General features: G+C 46.4%; 1 protein-coding gene across 1 annotated transcript; it reads left to right on the forward strand.

Moving 5' to 3' along the window:
- Nucleotides 1–4,556: 4,556 nt before the first annotated feature.
- LOC114002576 (ubiquitin carboxyl-terminal hydrolase 42-like) lies at nt 4,557–9,910 on the forward strand. Its single transcript, XM_027748621.2, has 11 exons — nt 4,557–4,671; nt 5,188–5,340; nt 5,774–5,884; nt 5,965–6,067; nt 6,216–6,283; nt 6,429–6,499; nt 7,055–7,137; nt 7,375–7,486; nt 7,750–7,890; nt 8,102–8,202; nt 8,988–9,910. Exons 1-11 carry the CDS (start codon nt 4,587–4,589, stop codon nt 9,493–9,495), a joined length of 1,536 nt encoding a protein of 511 aa, XP_027604422.2. The 5' UTR covers nt 4,557–4,586; the 3' UTR covers nt 9,496–9,910.
- The last annotated feature ends 3,174 nt before the right edge of the window (nt 9,911–13,084 follow it).

The following is a 13,084-nucleotide window of genomic DNA, read 5'->3' on the forward strand; positions in this document are numbered from 1 at the left end:
GAACTTGGATTTTTCCTTTTTCAAATGTAAGTTGTGTATTTAATTTACTCAATACATCTGTTCCTAGTAGTGGCATGGGACATTCAGGCATATAAAGAAATTGAAGGGCTAACATCCATTTACCAATTCCGAATTTTAATGGTTGGAAGAAAGGCTCTGGCCCTTTATCTTTTGTCCTGTGGCACCAACAACTGAGATTATTTGTTTACTTAATTTTCCTTTACAGGTATTTAAAATAGAGTATAGCTCTGATAAGTACAAAACATTCTATTTCCTCCTTCCCCGACTTTATTGTAACCAGGTGATCTGTTGGGGAATCTTTTGAGTCCTTCCCCAGTCCCCTTCACTCCTCACTCACATTCATCATTTCCATAGCTTCCCTTGGTATTTCACATCTTTCCTGACTCCTGTTTCTATTCCTTGGGCACTCTTTTTTCCAGTGCCTTATATGTTTACACATTGCACTTTGGTTCTTATCTAGCCACGTTTGAGGATTTTGCCCTGGTCTTTATCCTGGTCCCCTAGTCCAATTTCCCCCTTTTCCCATTCCTCGAGTTATTGCCAATGCCAAAAATTTACCATCTTTACTTTTCCTTTTCTTTTTCCCTTTCTACTTCCTCACTATTACAGTCCAAGTAACTGCTAACAGTTTGCTTAGGGTTCTGGACTCTTCTTTCTCCGGTTTTTGAAATGTCCATTTAATATCAGGATTTGATTGTCCAATCAATATATGTGCGAATTATGCGGCATCCTCCTTTGTCTTGGGGTCTAAATCAGTATATTTTTGTGCAGTTTCCGTGATTCCATTAAAAAATTCTGTTGGGTTTTCCTCTTTTCCCTGTGCAACCTGATATGTTTTAGATCAGTTTTTAGTTTTTGGAATAGCATGTTTCATTCCAAGTAAAATCAAACACTGGTATCTGATTAACAATTCTCACTGGACTTGATTATGTGGATCCCACTTCAGATCCACAAAGGGGAAATTAACTTTTACTGGCCCCTGGTGCACACCCTTAGCATGAATCCTTTCTGCTTCTTCTCTAGCTTTACCCATCACCATACTTTTTTCATCTTAAGTTATTAAAGTGTCCTGTATCACTTGAAAATCATTCCAGTCAGGATCTTGTGTCCTAATGATTGTTTCTATAACCTTAGAAACCTTTTCCAGATCCTCCCTGGAAGTCCCTGCCACCTCCTTCTGAGGTCATTAATATGACACAGAAAATGTCACTTTAACTGTTATAGGTCCCTTGGTTCCCACTGTGTGCCCCAGCAGGGCTTGGATGACCCGCATAGGCCCCCCTTGTCCACCCCACTATGGATCTAAAACTTTCACTACCACGATCACTTTCTTCTTCTGCTGATTCTACAACTGCTCCCTGCCTTTTTTTCCCCTTGTGCTCCTCCTTCCCGATTCAGTTTCCTCTTACATTAATGAATCCACATCCTCCTCTTCGCCTGTCTGTCTGTATTTAATACAATGCTTACTTATATTACAGGCAGAATAACATGAGTGGTTTCTTATCCTCCTTTTCTAATGCTCACACCATCAGATCTTTCAGTGCATGCATAAATTCTTTCTGCAAATCAGGATTGCTCCATAAATAAAAAATAAATAAATATTTGGCACTTCATTCCATTTTCCTTCCCGTCTACAAAACAGCATCAGTTGCAAAATGGTATTATAATTTACAGTCCCATTAAGAGGCCACTTTTCCCAATCATCAAGCTTATACATTGTCCGCCAATGATTACAATATTCAACAAATTGTTTTCATATCAAGGGGTTGCCCCCAAGCCTTTTCCAGCTCCTTAGGCCACAAGTCAAAGGAAGCTTTTCAGAATTTCTTCTCCCAAGAATTGTGAAGATTGCCCCACTCCCACATTTAACACCTTAAAATATTTTAAAACCTTTTAAAACCTGCTCCCAAAACTGAGATTGCACTCCGGGGCATCCCCATAGTAGCACACAACCTTACCCAAGCCATCAACCAGTTACATAAATCTCTCAGCCTCACACTGTGTCCTTTCTATCAGTATGACATGTGCAGGTAGAATACTATAAAACAAAATACCTTAAGAAATGTCATATTCTTCTTCCAAGAAAGGAAGGTGCTGTGTACTCCTCAGACTAGGGAATCAGATGATCTCCCTGAATATATTTTGTTCTGGGCTGGACTGCCAACTGGTCCACCGAGTTGCACATGCTTAGTCCCATCTGAAGTGCCAAAAACTGTCACCAAAAACCAGGAAATAAAGTCTCTAACCAGTTTGTTAGGTTAGAAGTTGACATTACTTTATTGCAGTTCTGAATGTATGGGGGATCTCTCCACCCAAGGTGTGCACTCAGCAGTCTAACAAACCAGGTTATGTTCATGAAACTAATACATATTCATTACATACTCATTACATTTCTGGAATACATACCTTTATGCTAAATACTTCCATGAATTTATTTGGATATAAGTAGGGGTCTTCTGAGGGTCTCTGGTGGTCATTTGGGGAACATCTCAATGCTGAACTGCAGGAGGTCTCTGTAAGCCCAGGTCTCTTGGGATGACAACAAGACCCCCTGGTGTAAGCACCACTTATCATGGTTTGGTGTCATCTGCCAACTTGCTGAGAGGTCCCTCTGCCCCAGCCTGACCTCAGTGCCTGGCAAGGTTATGAAGCAGGTCATCTTGAGTGTGATCACACGGCACACACAGGACAACCAAGCAAATAGACTCAGTCAGCATGGGTTTAAGAAAGGCAGGTCCTGCCTGACCAACCTGATCTCCTTTTATGACCAGGTGACCTCCACTCAGTGGAGGAAGGAAAGGCTGTGGATGTGTCTACCTGGACTTCAGCAAAACCTTTGATGCTGTCTCCCATGGCACACTCCTGGAAAAGTTGTAGCCCACGGCTTGGACAGGTGCACTTTCTGCTGGGTCAAGAACTGATGGCCAGGCCCAGAGAGTGGTGGGGAATGCTGCTGCATACAGTGGGCGGTCGGTCACTAGTGGTGTCCCCAGGGATCAGTGTTGGGCCCAGTCCTGTTTAATATCTTTACTGATGATCTGAATGAGGGCATCAGGTGTATCCTCAGTAAGTTCACAGATGACACCAAGCTGGGTGGGTCTGTTGATCTGCTGGAGGGCAGGAAGGCTCTGCAGAGAGATCTGGACAGGCTGGATGGATGGGTCAAGGTCAACAGCATGAGGTTCAAGGCCAAGCGCTGGGTCCTGCCCTTGGGTCACAACAACCCCATGCAGTGCTACAGACTGGGGAAAGAGTGGCTGGAAAGTGGCCCAGCAGAAAAGGCCTGGGGTGCTGGTTTGACAGCGGCTGAACATGAGCCCAGGTGTGCCCAGGTGGGCACCTTGCTTGTACCAGCAATGGTGTGGCCAGGCGGACCAGGGGAGTGATTGTCCCCCTATGCTGGGCACTGGTGAGGCACCTCGAGTGCTGTGTCTCTGTGTCCAGTTCTGGGCCCCTAACTGCAAGAAGGACATAGAAGTTCTGGAGCATGTCTAAAGAAGAGAATGGAGCTGGGGAAGGGTCTAGAAGGTAAGTCCTACAAGGAGTGCCTGATGGAGCTGGGGTTGTTTAGCCTGGAGAAGAGGAGGCTTAGGGGTGACCTTATCACTCCCTACAACTACCTGAAAGGACTGTGTAGCCTGGCGAGGATTTGCCTCTTCTCCCAGGTAAAACGTGACAGGAAGAGAGGACATAGTCTCAAGCTGTGCCAGGGGAGATTTAGGTTGGACATAAGGAGGAATTTCTTCACATAAAGGGTAATTAAGCAATGGAATGGACTGCCCAGGAAGGTGGTGGAGCCACTGCCCCTGGAGGTGTTTAAGAAAAGACAGAAGCTTTAGGCATGAAAATAGTTAGCAGGTGAAATGCTACAAATGACCCTGTGAACTCTGCAAAGTGAACTGGTGCTGAGAAATGAAGCTTTGGTCCTTGACGAGAGGACTTTGGGCACTCCAGTGGAAGCTTTGAGCTGTAAAAGAGGGCTTTGGACCCTCTGAAAGGGGCTTTGGGTCTTCAAGCTGGGTCTGTGGGCCCCAAAAATGGGTCTTTGGAAACGAAAATGAGGACCTGAACCTTGAAGTTAGGTTTTGTGCCCTCAAAGAATGCTTCCTTGCCCCAAACTAAGGCTTTGCCCCCTAAAAAGGGATCTTTGGGGACTTAAAAGCCTGGAAAAAGCTGGAAGGAGTGGAAATGAAACCTCTAGCACTCCGAGTGTGCCAGCCAAAGCTGTGACCAGGCTCACTTACAGCCCTCAGCAGCCTTTGACTCGTCTGGCTGCTGCAGCTCCTGAAAGAAGCAGGAGCTTTGCTGGCTGATGAATAGCCCTTCACCAGCAGTGCCTGGGGAGGTCCAGTGACTTCCAGCTGCAAGAGGTGCCTGGATTGTGACAGCCATGGGGTTCTGTGGCCTCAAAGGGACATGTGGTCTCATGTCACAAATGTGCAGAGATGCAGCATCAGTCCAGTGATTGTGACCTCACCTGCCCAATGCTTATTATCCTGAGGAGTGGGCCAGCAAAAGCTAGTTGGGCTGAGCTGGCCTTCGGGACATCTCAGCTCCTTCCACTGATGCTTGTATGCCTGCCTTTTTCCAAGCATTTTTCATCATTGGCAGCAGCTACAAGCCTCACCAAAACGCTTTTGACAGCTCAAGGTGCTTTATGGGTCACATTTGGGGGTTCTAAATAATTTTATTGAGTTACAATCATTTCCTTTCCCTTCAGGTGATTGTATTGGTGCTGATCTGATATTTCTGAAGGAGATTTTTCTGGAACTCCATCATCCAGAACTTTCCCCTCTATTCCTGAGAGGGGTGATGGGGAACAATTCTTCTGAGTCTTGACCTGAAAATTCAAGACTCTAGAGGGAAAGGAAGGTAGCCTGAGGCCCTGAAATCAAAGTGGGTTTGTTGGACTGTTGGCAGAGTACACAGAGAAACTGACTGTTTTCCAGAACTGTTTCCCTACCAGTAGATGTCAACAGGCTGTTAGGCTTCGCCCAATGTTTCTGGCTTGGCAATTAGAGCTGTTGTCCTCTGTGCTCCTGTAGAGAACTCAATATTCGAATACACTTTCGAGCAACAATATTGTCTCATCTCTTTTCAAATGTCATTTCCCTGCAGTCATTGCCAAGGGAATGGCTCTGCCACAAAGGATCCTATTTCCCCCAGAGAAGATATGCATGGACTGGCACCAAAGACAGAGACCTGGAGCGGGACTCCTCAACCTGGGCAATACTTGCTACATCAATGTCATCCTGCAGTGCCTGACATACACACCCCCTCTGGCCAACTACCTGCTCTCGCATGAGCACAGCCAGTCATGTGAGTACTTTTAGGAATGTCTTGCAAATATCTTGGGCAAATCCCAAGGATTGCCAGAACCTGGAATCAGATTTAGGAGAACAGCAGAGAACTTTAGGAGAACTTTGTCAGCCCCAAGAAGCTGCTTGCCCTATCAAGTTGCGTTCATCCTCAGAAAAACACCTCTTTCTAGCCCTGGGTCTCTATCCCTGCAAGTTAAACCCCCTTGACTTATTGCACAGAAAACTCTGCTGAAGCATTAAATCCCTCTGAAGCACTAAAATGTCCTGGGCTTGTCGGGACTTTGGCAGCTTGGGAGTAGAGAAGTGGAGACTGTTCTTAGAACTTCAAGATCTCCAGTAGGTTTCCCATCATTGGGGATGTTTTCCTAACCTGAGAAGTTTCCCTCCCTCTCTCCCTCCCTCCGCCTTTCCCCCTCTCTTTACCTCTTCAGGTCAACAGCAAGGCTTCTGCATGATGTGTGTCATGGAAGTGCACATTAGGAAGGTCCTGCATTCCTCAGCCAGTGCCATCCTGCCTGGGGCTGTCCTCAGGGACCTCAAATGTAAGTTGTTTCAGGTGCTTCAACAGGTTTTCTTCTTTTTGTTCCCTTTAGGGGAGAGCTACTAACTTCTTCTTTCTTAGTCATAGGAGAAGAATTCGAGTATGGCAGGCAGGAAAACGCCTACGAGTTCTTACGCTGTGCTCTCAATGCCATGCAGAGAGCTTGTCTGAGTGGCAGCAGCGAGTAAGCACAAGCAAATTACCTTTTCAATGTTCCCGAACCTGTTGGACTCCTTGATGTGCTCCCATCAAGGAAAACTGATGTTCAGGGCCTTCAACTTGGACTCTTGGAGGAGGTAACTCTCTTCCTTGCCATTTATTTTTATTTCCAGCTCGGACATCTCTTCACAAGAAACTACCATTGTCCATCAAATATTTGGGGGCTTTATGAGATCCAGAGGTATGTTTCCGCAACTATTCCTTTCACATTGTCTGTGCCCTTCTGTCTGCCTGTGACAAATAGCTGGTCCTGGGATTGGCATAGTAGGTAACCTAAGCATACACTGGCACAGTCAACTAACCCAGCATTTTGATTTTCTTTCCAGTCACATGCTTGAGCTGCCAAGCAGTTACTGATTCCTACAAGGCCTTCCTGGATGTCTCTTTGGATATCAGAGTAAGAGGGTTCACAATTGTGCTACAGGTGCCCCAAGGTCCCTGTATCTTTCCAGAATCAAAGTGTTTGTCTTAAAAACCTACACTGCAAGCACAAGGGAGCTTGGTGGTGAGTGGGAAGGGGAATGCATGCGTTCCTGCAGAGGTCATGACACTGGTGTCCCCATGGTGCTGGCTTTAGGCCGAACAAGCAGCATTATCCCCTCTGCACCCTTGACATACTCTCCTCCTCCTTCCCTTTGCCCTCTCTCAACACCCTTCTGGCTCCCAGGCTGATGGAGTTGGATTGTTTTCCCTACCGATGCCCCTGCATGACATCAGTAGCTGAACTGAGTGGTGGCACAGAGAGGGAGCTCTTGATGGCTCTGGGAGCCCCTGGAACACGAGGGGAATATTCAGCATCACACCCTCTTTCTTTGCCTCCTCCCAGACAATGCCTGCAGGTTTACAATGGGTATCCTCAGAGTCAGCTGCCTGGGTCTTCTTGTCAGCTCCCGGGAAGTGTTTGGGTGAGAGCATTTCCCAAAGCTCAGCGGCTCCTTTCTTACTCTTCCAGGCAGCCTCGTCCCTCACCACAGTTCTGGAGGACTGTGTGACACCCAAGGAGCTGGATCTGAAAGAATGCTTCAAATGTAGCAAGTAAGATGATTCCTGATGACATAATAACACCAGATCCTGCATGAGGGGAGGTTGAATGTCATCGAACAGAAATCATCTCATGGAGGTTTAATGCACAACAGTGAGACACAGCTTTTTTAATGTGGCTTGGAATAGCCTTAAAATAGCATAAGGATGAGTGAGACAGAAAAGGTTGTCTGGCCTTCTTGGGGGAAGATCAGGCGCATTTCAGCACTCGACTCTGTGCTTGGTTTTAAGGTGTAAGAAGAAGGTTGCTGCCTCCAAGAGGGTCACAATCCATCAAGCACCCAGAGTCCTCACATTATGTCTGGAAAGGGCTGACCAATGGACTGGCAAGAAGATCAGCAAGGTGTGTACACAGTTGGAGTCCAACTTTCTCTTCCTGGAGCAGAAGATTCCCCAAAGCAGGACACTCTGTCACAAGCTGCTCTTGTTGAGTTTTTTGTGTTCCCTTCTGGGGAGAGAATTCCTGTGGGAAGACCAGCCTGGACTCTGCTCTGACAGAGATGTTTTGGCTGAGAACAGTTTCCTGCCACCTAAATCATTACATATTGAAGGTTATTTCGTGTGGTAGCTCAGGATCATTTCTGAGCCCTCTTGGTCTCTCTGTAGTTTGTGGACTATCCTGAGTACTTGGATCTTCGGCCATACATGTCTGACACAGCTGGAGAACCCCTCCTCTGCTCCTTATATGCCATCGTGGTGCACAGTGGTGACACCTGTCTTGAAGGACACTTTTTCTGCTACACGAAGGTAAAGACATTCCTCCTGACAAGGAAAAATTTGTGCTGGGGAAGACAAACTTTCCAAGCGGTGTTACTGGCAGCCAGGGTTTTGGGGGAGAAGGTCTCCTTTGGGAGTGGATTGGATTTGTTTCAGTGTACTCTTGGTTCTGCAGTTTTCTGCCTGTGGTGTTGTGGAAAAACCCTGGAGTTCCTCTCCAGATGTATGCCTTTCTTTGCAGGCCAGCAATGGACTGTGGTACAAGATGGACGATGAGTCTGTGGATAGTTGTGACACCCACACAGTTCTGGGGCAGCAAGCATATTTGCTGTTCTATGCCAGGTAATAACCAGTATCACACGTGTTCAGAATATGTTTCCTTTTCTTGGCTTTGCTGTTTGTCTTCTCATCCTCCTGGGTGCTTCTGTAATAGGAGAGAACTTCTCCTTGCATTCTTCAGTGCTGTGAATTTTGAACTATCCCACACCAGTCCTTCTCTTCCCTTGCTTCACCTTCAGGCTTTAGGGTGCTGCCCTGTGTATTCTGCCACTTGTCTGCTCTCTGAAGCTGGCTCATGTAGAGAAGAACACTTAAAGGGGGCCTCTAGGAAAGATGAGTAGAGACTCTTTATCAAAGGAGACTAGTAATGGGATGAGGAGTAATGATTTTAAAGCAAAGAGGAAAGATTTAGATTACATATTAGGAAGAAATTTTTACCTGTGAGGGTGATGAGGGTCTGGCACAGGTTGCCCAGAGAAGCTGTGGCTGCCCCATTCCTGGAAGTGTTCAAGGCCAGGTTGGACAGAGCTTGGAGCAACCTGGTCTAGTGGAAGGTATTCTTGCCCATGGCAGTGGAAGGTGCCCTTGCCCATGTTGGAATTAGTTGATCTTTAATGTTCCTTCCAACCAAATTCTAGGATTCTAGGATTCTGTGAAATGGAGGCCGTAGTGGGTATAAAGACAAGGAGTTGCTCTGACAGGGGCAACTGACCTGGTGGGAAGACCCCAGTTAAATTCCCATTGGTGACCTTGGTGAATTCTTCCCTCTGTTGCTCCAAGAAAATAACTAAATCCCAGAGGAGTCTACAAGGAATGCCCTAAACAGAGATCACTCTTTTTTCCTCCAGGTGCTCCAATTTGAAAATGGGAGAAATGGCGGCTTCCTCACCAGCACCATCATATGTCCATTCCATCCTCAGTCAGACGGGGGGCAGCAGTGAGCAGGCAGGTTCTGCAGGACCACAAGCTCTGCCTGGTAGGATTAAGGTGACACACAGCCAGAGGAACAGTGCCAGGGAGAGGGCCCGGAGCAGATCCCCGCAGTGGGGCAATGATCTCTGCAGCTGCTTCATGAACAGCACTGACTACGACAACTCAACGGGGAGGAGGAGGAAGAGAACTAGTTCTTTAGGCTGTAACCACACTCCCAGGGATAACACAGCTCCAGGGCTCTCCGACCGGATCTGCCAGCGGACACCTGCACCCAGTGCTGCTTGGGTGCAAACCCTGCCAATACGGAGATCCTCATGGCGGGGCTATGATATCTGGAGCCAGGTTGTGGAGATCACAAACTCTCATCAATCAGTGAGGAGGTTTGAGCATCGCAGAGATGCATGTCAGACAAACGCAGTATGATGAGGCCAGACTGTCAGCCTGGATGAGGGAGCAGCACAGCATCTGAAATGAACAAAACTGACACTCAACTGGAATGAACAGGCAGAAAAGCCAAAGCCAGAATTAAACCCCCTTACTGGCCTGTGGAGGACCAGGCCTAAGCATGTTTTGTCTCAAACATTCTGTTACAACAGGAAAGGTAACTGGAGAAGAGGGTCCTGCAGAGCAGGGGCAGCATGTTCTGAGCCAACTTCCTGCTCCACCTTGAGACTTGTGCTGCCCCATCCCCAGCTAACTTGCAGGAGGAGGGCTAAAAGGGCTGGCTGTGCACGTGGAACAAAACAGCACAAAAAATCTAGTTTACATAGGAAGCTGCACCAGGTTAACTAGGAAAGGAAGTGGATTGGGCTCCCCTGGTTCTCTTTTTTCTCTCTTTCTCTTTTGCTTTCTTTGTCTCGCAACCTCAGCTCCAGACCCATGTGGCAGGACCAACGTGGGATCTACGGATTGCTGATATTCTTTGTTCTCTCCCTTTTCTATCTTTATTTCTCTCCTCTCTTGCTTTGCCTGGGCAAAGCACGGCTATGATATTCTAGCCTGTACTCCTATTGAAGTTTGTTTTGGGAGTGGGGAGCTTGTGGAAGCACATCGTGGTTTGTGAGGCAGCACCTTTGAGAAGCCTCTTGTGGGAACTGAGAACTTACTGAAGTGTACTGTACCAAATCTAAGGGCTTGTTTGGCCCCACTCTTGTAGAAGTGTATTGCAATAATTTAAGGGCTTGTTAGCCAACACCTTTTTAATCTAAATATTGGGCTGGTTCCTGGAGTTATGGTGGCTGTACAATAAAACATAAAGAGTTCCCTGGCATGTAGCCCAGTGTCTTTGTTCAGCCTGATGAGAATTCACAACGAACATCATGCCTCTGACCACATTCATGGCCTTGCATGAATAATCCTTCTTTTTAGGTTTTGGGGCAATTGGTGGAAATACCCACTGTGGGATATTGTGCATGATGGGATTTTGAAAGCTGTGTGCTTGCATGTGCCCATCTGGCAATCTCTTATTTTTAAATATGGAGTTCAAGTCACTCAAAGGGACATGGGTTGGATGAGTCAACAGTGACTGAAAAGGGCTGGATGGTTGGACCCCAAGGGTTCTGCTCAGCAGCACCAAGCCTAGTCTGGAGCCAGGAACAAGCAGTGTGTCCCAGGGGTCAGGGATTGATCCTATTTAATGCTTTCTTAACTAATGGTCTGGATGCTGGGGCAGAGACAACACTCAGCAAGTTGGCAGATGACACCAAAGCGGGAGCGGTACTTAGGCCATGGGTCTTGTGCTGCCACAGCGGAGATAAGGCAGATTGTCAACCTGGACCATAAAAAGGAGACTTTCAAGGCTAGAAGCAAGGCTTAGGGCTCTAATGACAATGCTTTGGTCCCTAAAAGAGGGCTTTGGACTATCCAGATGGGGGTCTGGACACTCAATGTGTGGCTTGGACCCTAAAAATGACCGTATGGGCCCTAAAAGTGCTGCTCTGGAGCTGGTTGTGTCTGACACGGCTGATTTTGTACAAGTCTTAATTGTCACCGGTAACATTGTTTGAGGATGCCTCTACACATTTTCTAGTTAAGGGCTGTGGGAAAATGACTGGGAGTAAAAACATAATGGTACAGAAATTACAGGGGAAAATATGTTGCTACTCCCTGGATGGAATGCAGCCAGCATACCCGACCTCCCCCACACAATACAGTCTAAGGGGGACCTAAATGAAGGGTGGAGTTGAGTGGAGATCTGTGGAAACCTTTGCAGGGGAGGGAACTCGGTGGTACTTTATAGCTGATCAGCTGCACAGCAGCTGAAAACCAAGGGAGATGAAGATATCCTGCTGTTGAATCAGCAACTGTGGCAAAATCCCTCTCCTTGGACTGATGGGTGTCCCTATTTCAAGGTTATCTCAGGTACTGCACTGAGATACCTGTCCCCAAGGTACAACCGTCCTTCACTGAGTAACACGCATGACTAAAATCACTCAAGCTCCACCTAAGTGTAAAAAAACAGCATAAAAGTGAGTTGAAAATGGGGAGAATTTAGCGAAAACTCGTTTGTAACTTCTGGGATCAGTCAGCGGGCTGAACCTGTCTCTCCCCCCAGAGGGGCCCATTCGGTAAAGGAACCACACTCTGTGCGCACTGAATGATTTTCTCTAGCCAGTTTTGTCAGGGATTAGAGGTCGTCTGTATATTGCTTTGAATACATTTTTGCAGTCAGACAGTAAGTATCACCAGCAATCCTGGAACCTTAACCTGTCACAATTTTATCAATAAAGAGTGTTATTCCATGAACTGTTGGTGTGAGTCTTTCAAGGGTTTTGACAAACATTAAGGTTTGGGAATATCTTCCCTTTCCACGTGACAAGGGCCAGTCTCTACTTTGTGCTGCAAGACACAAAGTCTCTACTTTGTGCTGCAAGACCCTCCTGTCCAGTATGCCCCAGTTTACAGTGTAACCAGTTGCCCAATCAATACTAATGTTGAGGATCTTCCGACTGATCAATTTTTATCTTCTTAATTTTTGTCATCTGATCCACCTTCTTGCTCCAATAAGTCTGTAAGACTTGATCATTGCCATGAGCTTTGACCCATCCTATGTGGATTGGTTGGGATTGAGCCTGTAACAATAACCACTTCCAATCTTCCTTCTGCCAAACCTCCTTTCCATTTACTTGTCAAACTTCCCATTGACACAATCGCTGTGTGGCACCAGCCCAGATCGTGTAAGATTCAACATATATTGTCTTTGTTTTCTCTTTTGCTGCCAGCAATTCAGCTTTTAACTCTCCCACGTGTGCACTTCCCATTCCTTCTTCTACTACTTCCATTCCTGTCTGAATGTTAAGAGCACCTGCTCTGTACTTCCATTTACCATCTCTGTGTTTGGCTGAGGCATCAGTAAAACACATCTTTAACTTCAGAGTCTGATGTAAATCAGGAGCATCAAGTACAGGAGTAGGCTTACACGGCTGTTTCAAAGCCAGCATATCTGGGGTCTCAGCTACCTGAAATTTGGTAGGTTCTCCCAGCCCTTCAGTCATATCCATCCAATCCACGACTCCTGAGACATATGCACACTGTGTACTGCTGGCTTTTGTACAATCCCGTCTGGTGGAGCACTGCCCTTCTTAACACTGGCTAACAGGCTAAACGGGCCTTGGATTTGCACGGATTGTTACTGTTGAATTTTTTCTACTTCTTTAATTGTTTGGGTCAGAGATAATAATACCTTTTCCCAGTCCATGTATCTTTTTTCAGTATCTTTTAATGCTGTGGAACTGAACCCTAATGGTCATTTGGGTCCATGAGGGCCTTCCTGGAACATATTACAGTAAGTCCCAAGTTCAGCAAAACCCCATTCAACTATTATAGGATCACGGGGGTAAACTGGCCCAAGTGATTGATATATTTTTAACTCTTCTATTAGCATGTGCAAAGCCTGCTCATGACTATCAAGCCATTCCCAGGTCTTTTTTTCCTCATAATGCATACAACAGTTTTGCTATTATAGAAAATCCAGGAACAGACAGGAGAATTGCATGGGGAGTGTGCCCTAAAT

This window comes from Pipra filicauda, unplaced genomic scaffold (assembly GCF_003945595.2).
Source record: "Pipra filicauda isolate LSUMZ 115617 unplaced genomic scaffold, ASM394559v2 scaffold401_size638136_pilon, whole genome shotgun sequence".
Classification (NCBI taxonomy): Eukaryota; Metazoa; Chordata; class Aves; order Passeriformes; family Pipridae; genus Pipra; species Pipra filicauda.